We start from the raw sequence: 10,005 nt of genomic DNA, 5'->3' as shown, positions 1-10,005 counted from the left end.
CTGTATGCACTACAATGTATGCTGCTCGGAGAATGAGAACTTTTAGAAGCAACATGGATTTACATAAAATGAAAATTGCATGCAATATTTACATTCTCTCCAAAAAGTAGGTTGTGTCCGAACTACTCCTTGTAAAATGTAAAAGACCTCCTGTAGTTTGAGTCTTGTAAGCAACCACTGACTCTTTGCATTTTAGGTGGTTGCTTATAGGAGGTTTTACTGTAGCAACGTAGTGCATAAAATCAAAGCAGATAAGGATACTACTATAATTGACTTGAAAAAAATTATTAAGGAACTAAATTTGCATGAGCAGTACAAAACACAGTAGACAATGAATGTTTATTATTCAGTGCCTGCAAATACATGTACACTGTAACAGCAAAGATTTCTACCTGTATGCTTCTATCATTTATGGTGAATGCAACAACAAAATTAATTGACAATTCCTGTGTGATCTTAAGGCTTCAAGCTGGCATCACTGGTGAAAATATTTTCATGAATTTTTCCTGTTCCTCATTAGACAAAAATGAATGAGAAAAACAAAATGGTTCAAAAGTAAAGTGTTCAATGTTCTTCCTTTTGAAGCCTGTATAGCTGGCATTTTCATTGGAGATTTGTAAAGTAAATGTTTTGTGGGAATTGCCTTAAGAGAACTTCTCCCCATTTTGCTCATTCTTGTGGCTTCACTAGGGATGAAGTTTCTTTCATTGAGAGTAAATGAAACCGCCACTTATGGAGGCTAATCCTTTAGGATTTCAGTTCTTCTAGTTGGATGAGATCTTTCTTAGGACCAACAAGGTCAAGAGAAAGTTCAATAGTCAAAGGTTTGGTCTTTGTCTAATCTTCTCTCATTAAAGCCCCTTGCTTGAAGGACCATTAAGAGATTAAGGCATGCTAGAAAAAGAATCTAATCCACATTAGATAAACCTTGAAGCAAGAGCCAAAACTTTTGAGTACTTATCTTGCCTTCTTCGTAATATTGTAGGAACTGGCCCCTTGATGCGTGTTCCAAGGGGAGCAAGGTTCTCATCAACAAGAACAATGCAGTTGTTATCATATCTTGGAACCGTGTGATGTTTTGTCTTTCTGGTGCCAATAACAATGGCTTTGTTTGTCTTCCCAGCAACTGCAACTCGAATTACATCTCCTGGATCAGCGGTCTTTCTTTTTCTATAAAATCCTATTAAGTATGGTTGGCGATTCTTCTTGACTCGCTGACCAAGGGCACTGTTATCAATAACCTTGAAAGTTGTAAGTAGAGTGATGCTTCTTTTTTGAATAAAACCAGGGAAAAATACAGAGGATTCAGGCCACAGCTTCTTCCCTAAGAACAACAAATAAAAATGTCACATGCATGTATAATGGCAAAGACCATAAGGTAACATCCCTCTGAGGCTTTGCCTATTTCTGTTGGTGACCACTGTACTGTATGGTGGACACTTCTTTAGGAAGGTGGACATTTCTGCATAGAGGAAACCTCTGTATTGAAACCCTTGAAAGCTAGACCCCCTGTTAAGTTGAAAGCCCTGCCCAAAGAGGTACTACCAATGATGACCTATGCAGCAGGGAGGAGTACCCTTTCAGTCTTCAAATGTACTTAAGGTTCAGGAGTTTACAAGTTTAAGTGTTTGAAAGGGTAGGATTTAATGAGCTTAATTTTTTGAAAGGCTAGACATTAAAAAGGGCCCCTGTGATAATGTGAACTATGTAATTAGGTAAATTTTGGTTAAACAGTCTTTTCCATTAACGCTTGATGTTCTCTAGTAATTTTTATAATTTTAACATTTCATTTCTAGCATAATTATAGAAAAGTATTAAGAAAAGTATGAAGAAATGTGCATTTTTACTAACAAGTCAAAGATAACTATGACAGGCACACATTGGGCTGCTTGAAGCACCAATTGAAGTCACGGTATAAGCAATCAGAAGCCCTACCCAGATCTGGGTAGTGACACAACATCATAATTGCACTTGCTCCTCAGACGTCATTTCAGAGAGAAACAGTAATAGCATTGTAAAATGCTGGCTGTTTTGTTTCTTATCACAATGCTAAGAAATCACCCATCCCTCCCCTCAAAAGTCAAATGATCATATTCACTGAGAGAGGGCAGGGCATGAAATGACTTCAGGTTACATTAATTGGTGTGCCACTTTGTCTTTTCAACACAACAGATCTTGATCAGATTTTGCCAAAGGCAGCCCCATTAAAAGTATAAGAAAGTGATACCTTCTCTGGCAGAAATGGTATACACCTATTTCAATAAAGGTTGCTACGGGATTTGGTCATTGAAACACAGAATACAATGCAATGCTTTGCTTGAGTGACCACCAAACAATAGCTTTCGAAGATCAAAGCACGATTCCCAAAGCAACCTTTATTGAAACAGGTATATATGTAAAAGTTAGGGGTTGGATCCTGGAACAGCCTTTTCATATAAAATTTTCTTAAGTATCTCTCCCTTGGGTACAAGGCAAGGTAAGCACCCCAGTAAGATGGACATTTGAGAAAGGAACATATCTTAATGATAAATATCCTAATTGTGAGATGGACGTCCCTGAAGAGTGGACACTCCAATTCAGTGGATATGGTACTCTTGTACTGTATGGTGGGTACATTGTGGTTCAGTTCTATTTTATCCTTGGTTTAAAATTTATTTCCCTTTGTTTTAGGGTATGGTAATATATAATAATGAGTTTAAAACAAAGGGGAATAAATTTTATAACAAGGATAAAATTGAATCACAACAGGTATACTATAAAGATTGAAGTACAAAGACACAACTGTAACCCGTGAGTTCAAGTTGGTTGGATCTCTGAAAATATCTGAATCTGTAAAAAAAGACATGTACAACAGTACTGTAGAAACAATAGGGAACTGATCTTTGTGGTGAAGAGAAATTCAAAACCAAATAAAACAGTAAAGATAAAGTAAAGCAAACAGTCTTGGTCTTAGTTTGTTTTGTCTTCTTCTCTTTGCCATAAGGATCACTTTGCTGCTACAATTCTAAGATTATGATGGACAGCCCTATAGGAGGGCAAACAACCCTGTATGATTTTAGATGGTGATGATGACGATGATGAAACTTTATTAAGGTGGCTAAAGAAGCCTCCTAGCTTAGGTTAAAAACCTATGCTAATTAGGGGACATAAAATAAATAAATATAAATATAAATTAAAGTATTTACATATAAGCGCAGGTATAAAAAAATTAATGACATTAACAATATTTACAGTATGAAAAATATGTCTATGAATTGCAGAGATGACAACACTTGCATCCATTATCCATTAGTGTAACTATATCTAATGTACGTATTTTGTTTTTGAAACATTTTAAGGTGGTAACTTCTCTCAAGTCTGGAGATAATTTTCCCCAGCGATTGGGCCCCAAGTGGCGGGGGGAGTGCTTGCCATATGTTACCGTGTTGTACCTGGCAGCCGAGAAATCAGACTGCCTTAAGTTATACTTAGATCTATGCTCAATAAAAATGTCACTGATATAGGGGGGACATAGATTGTTCTTGGCTTTATACATTTTAAAAAACACAAATGTCTTGTAGTCTCCTGTTCTGTAAACTTGGCAGTTCTGCTCTTTTTAGAAGTTCAGGGTAGCTAATATTGTTCCTAAAAACAGCACGCAGGCCCCTTTCTTGCATCCGCTCGATTTTACGAGAATCACTGGCTCGACAAAAGTGCCACACAAGGTGTGGCAATATGTAAGGTGCGACAATATTGCTGTTCTGAAAAGCATAAGTTTAGCATTTGTAGGAATCAAGTTTCTGAGTCTCATAAGGATGCCAATTTTCTGACTGGCAATTTTACAGATCATGTTAATGTGCTCTGAAAAATTCAGCTTAGAATCTATTGTGACCCCCAACAATTTGAGAGAGTCAGTTATACTAATATCATGACTGTTTAATCTGATCACTTGAGTGGTGTTATTATCGCTTTGGCCATGTCCGATGTTCATAGTTTGATATTTCTTCAAATTCCCGGCTAGAAGGTTTGAGTTGTACCAATTAGTGGCTTGCTGTGCACTTTCCTTTAGCATTAACATAACTTCTTCAAGAGTGCCGTGGATATTAAAGCCAAAATCCCACCGCCACCTTTCTTCCCGTCATTGCGATACAGAGAGTAACTGGGTATTGGGAATTGAGCATTAGGATAGCTAGAGTCAATTTTAGTTTCACTTACAAACATAATATGAGCCATATTGCCCTGATAATATTCGTGAGTTCTTCAAATTTGTTATGGACACCTTTGCATAGTGGATCTGTGTTGTTGGACACCCCTGTAAGGAAGACTACCCAGAACCCTGTAAGATGGACACCTATGAAAGATGGACACTCCAATCGATCCTGTAATTTATAGTGGCAGGTACATGTAGACACTACTGTAAGAAGGTCATCACCCCTGCAGAAAGCAGACACCCCTGAAAAGTGTACATCCCTGTACAGCAAGCTCTAATATTTAAATTAGACACCACATTACCTGACTAACTACAGAATACCCTGCCACTTTAAAGCAACCCCTAAAGATAAGTGGATAGGCGGATACGTGACGTGGATACTCAGTCACTATGTAACCGCGTATCCACAGAAGTAAATAGCTTTTACAGAACAGTCACTGCGTATCCGCGTATCAACTTCGATGTACACTTAAGACCGCATATAAAGTTTATTGTATGTCTATTTGCCGTTCTTAAAGCAAAGTAGAAATTAAAAGTTAAGTCTATAAAAGGGATAACTGCGTATCCACGTATCCAGCTCTTTCAGGGATATAGCTTCGAATTAGTGGCAGGGTATTATGCAGTTACTCTGAGTACCATTTTATGAAATCGGTTTTTACGTACCGGTAGCGTGTATATTCGAAACTTGCCGTGATGGGGAGAAAACCGAACTGGACCCTGATGCAATGTTAAACTGACCAAAAGAAATTAATAAACAAGTAATAATATAAATATACTTGAAAGAATCAAAGATCAGACTCAGGAAATGTGAAAACATCTCTTACCACGCTCTTTATAATCCCATTAAAGTGGAACGCTTTTTGCGCGGTCCTGCACAAGGACGCCGCCATGTTTGCTTTTAATCAAATGCAGCGGGTGGACTGGAACTACAGTAAATCGCAAATACAGTTCAAAATGGTGGACTGGAGACTCGAGCGTCGTGATTTAGGTACGCAAGCGTTTTAAAAAACTGTTTTAAAAAATAGATGACAAAGTGAGAGTGGTTTGAATATGAACGATCTCAGCGGCATTAAAATGCAAAAAGAAGAAGGAAACAGAGACTCCTTTAAGATAAACAACCTTCCCCAAGTTGTATTCTTAAGCATTCTGTCGTACTTGGACCTGAAAGATTTGGGACGAGCGTCTTGCGTTTCCAAGCACTGGTATAACTCAACTCTGGATCCCTGCCTATGGAGGAAATTGAAACTTCAAAAAAGGCATAAGGTAGACGACGAGGTTCTTGTTCGAATTACGAACCATGGATCAGCTGTCTCGGTGCTGGATGTTTCGGAATGCCGGAGTATAACTGAGGAAGGACTCCTCAAAGCTTTGTTGCAGTGCAAGTGTCTAGTGGATTTAAGTGTTGTTAGGTGTGTTGCTGTAACTGATAAAATTTTGTCGGTAATTGGACAGTCATGCCGGAATATCAGGTCACTAGATATAAGCTTGTGTCGTGTCACAGACACTGGAGTTAAAGAGGTAAGGCGCGGGGTATGAAAATACTTGATACAATGTCTCAGTACAAAGACAGGCCGATATAGATTGCACTACACCGTCTGTGTGTGTGAAAATAAACCTATATCACATAAATTATGCTTGCTATGCAGGTGATCATGCTTGTCACAATGTAAAAACAGGCAGAGATGCAAACCTCTGTTGCAGCTGTAGATTTGGCCCCAGTTATTCAAAAGGTGGATAGCGCTATCCAACGAATAAATCACTATCCAGTGGATAACGCAATTAGTTTTTGTATTACTTATCCATTGGTTAGTGATTTATCCGGAGGATAGCGCCATCCAACATTTGAACTACTGGGGTCTGAAATCTAGAGGTTGACTCTCTTGCATAGCAGGGGTTAGGATAAGGGGTAAAGGGTAAGGAGTGAAGGGTTCTGGGGAGAGGTTGAACAGTAAGAGGTGAGAGGTAAGTGAGGGGTAAGTAGACTGTTCACAGTTAGGCCTTTCCCGATTGTGTTCTGCAACTATTGAGCAACTTTTGGTGTTTGGAGCAACTTTTTGTGGTTCCAGCAACCTCCTGCAGATTTTGCCTTTCTGAGCAACTTTTGAGTAGTTATCAGAGATAATGCAAACCTTTAAATCAATTGGACGCAAAAAGCTTGAAAGTTAAGTTAACTTTGTCATTTTTTTTCACCAGGTAACTCTCAAACTGAGTCGTTAGTTTTGTGTATTTTGATATCTACCATTATCTAAAGCTGTTTTACTACCTAAATTTGTTTTCAGCTCTGTGAAGGCTGCGTCCAGTTAGAGAAATTGACTATGGACCAGTGTCGCTCACTGACCAGTAACAGTTTGCTTTCAGTGGCTCAGAACTGTCCAAACCTCACATTCATCTCAGTTGAGTATAATGATAAAATTGGAGATGATGGAGTCCATGAACTTGTGCACAGGTGTCCCTTGCTTGAAAGACTTCATCTCAACTCAAGCGGGATTACTTCACAGACAGCACTGTTTGTTGCCCAGTGTTGTAGAAATATCATACTTCTGGATCTTCGCTACTGCTCTAGTCTCACAGATGATGAAGTTAAAGAAGTAGTCAATGGATGCCCATATCTCCAGATTTTGAACTTAAGTCTCTGTTCTCATGTGACTGACAAGGCATTGGACTATATAATTTCACGTTGTGCCTCTCTGCGCAGTTTATATTTGGTACACTGCAAAATAACTGACAATGGTGAGGTTATGTGCTACTTTAGTCATCTAGGTCTAGCCACTGCTTTAAAACTGCTGACTTGTTGACAATGGTGACATTAAACTTGTAATGTTTTACCTTGTTTGGGGGGAAAGCCCTGAATAAACTCTCTTTCAGCACACTCCAAACAACCTGCCTGCTACATAGGCTCTAATATGAGTGCTAACTCAGGAAGGAGTGATATGCATCATCTGTTTTGAAAGTAGTGGGTAGCTTGGGTTTAGACTGGCTTTGAGATTCTTCTTAATTGCACAGTACTGTTATGACATAGCATGCAAAGAATGAGAAGGTCTGATGGATAAATATGTATTTCACTAACTAAAAGTTCCTTAAAAAATAACCTGCTGCCTCTATCTTTTTGATAATAATTGCCATCTAACTAAACCGATTCTTTCTTCAGGGCTGGAGGCTTTTAAGCGCTGTGTTTGTAAGTTAGAGAGGCTAGATATAAGTTGGTGTCAAAAGGTTACAGACCAAGGAGTTCATGCAGTTCTTGAGGGATGCCGTCACCTCAAGCATTTAGGTCAGTACCCTTTAGTAGAACCTTGTGGAGCATTTTATGGCTGTTCCTTCAAAGTAATGAATTCATTACCCATAATAATGACAGCTAATTAAATCCACAGGGCAGAGTACAGAACCCTTCTTTAAGGGTGCTTACATCTTTTTTGAGTGTGTTCTTGTTCAAGCAAAGCGCTAACTACATGTTGTATACTAGAGCTAGAGTATAATCGAAATTGCTTTGTTGAAAACCCTTCCTGTTCACTGATAAGATGCAGTTTCAGCTGTTGTAGAACTCGTACGACTCGTTAAGTTTCTATAAATTTATTATTAAAAACAAACCGGTCCCAACAAAACCCTTTTAATAGACATAAATCAGCTCGGGGATCGCACAGGAAAGAAGAAACACACAACTTGAGTAAGGATAGCTGATTTTCTTTTAAATCCTTTCACTTTCGTTGGTTACAGAAACAATGGTTTTTTCCCCATACATAACCTTATATTTTGAAGATTACGCAATAATACCGATGGTCATATTTCGAACTTGGGCCACCTATGCATTTACCAGTGAAGACCAGGAAAAATGAAGCCTTTTTTTTCGTTTCAGGGTTGGTAAGATGTGATCTTGTCCGAGAGGAGACAGTCATGCGGCTGAATCAACAATTTCCGCAGGTTTTCTTGAGTACAGTGTTAACAGAAATGAACCGTGTGTGCAATAGAGCTGAGCTGGCGTCTCTGCCGGGGACATAGTTAATAAGCAGTGTTTATAGTTCATTTAGACCAACTTATGCCCTATTCACACCAACTAAACATGTTTAATTAAACTGGGTTTTTAAAAAGCAGACACGGAAAAATAGAATACGGGTTTTTGCATGGGATTTTTGTAATTTGCACTACATTTGCAGTCAACTTGAGCTAGTAAGCAGCTTTTACGAATGAAAGACTTTTAAACCGTGTTTAACTAAACGCCCTTTAAACACGTTTAAGCTTTGGTGTAATTGGGCATAAGGTTCGTTTAAGTAAAGGCGCACTTCGATATTGGTAACCACATTTCATCCTCTTACTGACATTTTGTATCAACTATTTTTAAGCGGTGGCATCAACGCATTCTGGTGGCTGTTTGTAATTGGTGCATTTCGACTCTCGCTACTGCGCTGTGGTTGCATTGTTTAGATCCGGGTAATCCCAGTATCCATGTACAGTAGAACCTCGATTTAGCGAAGGGGTGAGGGACTGACAAAATTTGTTCGCTATAACGAGTTTTCGTTATAACGAGGTTCTTTTTAATATATTTTACTATTACTGTGGTAAAGAAAATAGTTCGTTATATCGTGCAGTTCGTTATATGGAGGTTCCACTGTACAAGTTATTGTCACAATTTCAAAGACTGACACTACTTAGACTGCTGGCAGTTTCTTATTACTATTACTTTTTTTAGCCACAAAAGATCGAGAGCAGAAGAAAAATATTTAAAATTTGCTGCTTTTTACTTCTTAAACTTTACCTGATTATGCTATGGAAGTTTCAGGCTTTGTAGGACGTACGGCGGCATGCATGTCAACTGGGAAAGCTTTTTTTTATTATTCGAGAGGGAGTGTTTGAATTTTATTAAGGAAAACGCGTGAAAAACAGCTGGGAAGCTTTGGTCCCGTCCACATGTAAGTTTTTGTTTGAAAAAGGATTTTTTTCCTCCAGTTTGGCCTGCCGTCTACACGTATCTGGTAAAAACGGTCACCGAAAACGTGTGTTTTCAAGAACGCTCTCCAAAGTAGAGATTTTTGACGACGCCGTTATGATGTACTCGTGTGGATGGATGGAAAGGGAGGTTCATGAAAACGATGACGTCACGGTGATGGATACCAGTTAATGCGCATGTTCTCATCAAAGCTGGTACCGTTTTCAATCGCTATTGCGTTTTCTTTTGGACGGGCAAAAACCATTCAAGAACGCAACGTGTGAACGCGGATGTTTTTTTTGAAAACGGAGAAAACAATTTCCGTTTTCAAAACAAACACGAATACGTGAGGACGGGGCCTTGGTAGAGAGCGACACATTCTTACGTTGGTACAGTGGAACCTCCATGTGCGACCACCTACCATCAGTTACCACTTATCCAAAACACCAAAACTTTCCCAGTCAAAGCCTTACGGTTGGAACCTTTATTAAACGAACACCTCCTGTAGGCGACCGCGACCACTTTTTGGGCCTGAAAGTTTAATGATTTTCTATTGTTTTGAACCTCTTGTAAGCGACCAAATGACGGATTCCCTGATCTCTATGTTCGCTGTGTGCAATGTTCTAACTAGAATAGACGAAGCATTTTAGTAACAACATGGACCTACACATGGCGTAACTTAGAAAGTGTATCCAATAAATTATCTTCCATGAAGTGGATGGCCCGGACCTCTTCTTGGAAGAAGCGCCCTGTGGCTCGATTCTTGTTATTAAAGCGACTACTGAGTCTTTGCATTTTGGGTGGTCGCTTACGGGAGGTTCGACTGTGTAGGAAAATAAATTATGGTTCAATACTTGCGTGTACATATCGAAGTGATAAAAGTAGCGATCGCGAG

At 39.0% G+C, this 10,005-nt stretch overlaps 2 protein-coding genes across 2 annotated transcripts in view; one reads left to right on the top strand and one right to left on the bottom strand.

Annotated features, from left to right (window-relative positions):
- Positions 1 to 377: 377 nt before the first annotated feature.
- Positions 378 to 5,091, bottom strand: LOC140932951 (large ribosomal subunit protein uL14m-like). Its single transcript, XM_073382462.1, has 3 exons — positions 5,014 to 5,091; positions 4,853 to 4,922; positions 378 to 1,324 (listed from the first exon to the last, which is right to left on the bottom strand). The coding sequence occupies exons 1-3, from the start codon at positions 5,077 to 5,079 to the stop codon at positions 918 to 920; spliced, it is 543 nt and encodes a 180-aa protein (XP_073238563.1). The 5' UTR covers positions 5,080 to 5,091; the 3' UTR covers positions 378 to 917.
- Positions 5,092 to 5,155: 64 nt separating this feature from the next.
- The window catches only part of LOC140932934 (F-box/LRR-repeat protein 17-like), a 4,889-nt gene continuing 39 nt past the window's right edge, over positions 5,156 to 10,005 (top strand). The window contains exons 1-4 of the mRNA XM_073382439.1: positions 5,156 to 5,707; positions 6,469 to 6,919; positions 7,338 to 7,460; positions 8,043 to 10,005. The exon at positions 8,043 to 10,005 is cut by the window's right edge and continues 39 nt beyond it. Coding sequence (XP_073238540.1) covers positions 5,240 to 5,707; positions 6,469 to 6,919; positions 7,338 to 7,460; positions 8,043 to 8,185 — 1,185 coding nt within the window. The 5' untranslated portion in view covers positions 5,156 to 5,239 and the 3' untranslated portion in view covers positions 8,186 to 10,005. The remainder of the gene's footprint in view (positions 5,708 to 6,468; positions 6,920 to 7,337; positions 7,461 to 8,042) is intronic.

The sequence above is a fragment of the Porites lutea genome, chromosome 4 (assembly GCF_958299795.1).
Source record: "Porites lutea chromosome 4, jaPorLute2.1, whole genome shotgun sequence".
Lineage (NCBI taxonomy): Eukaryota > Metazoa > Cnidaria > Anthozoa > Scleractinia > Poritidae > Porites > Porites lutea.
This window is presented reverse-complemented; position numbering and strand designations above follow the sequence as displayed.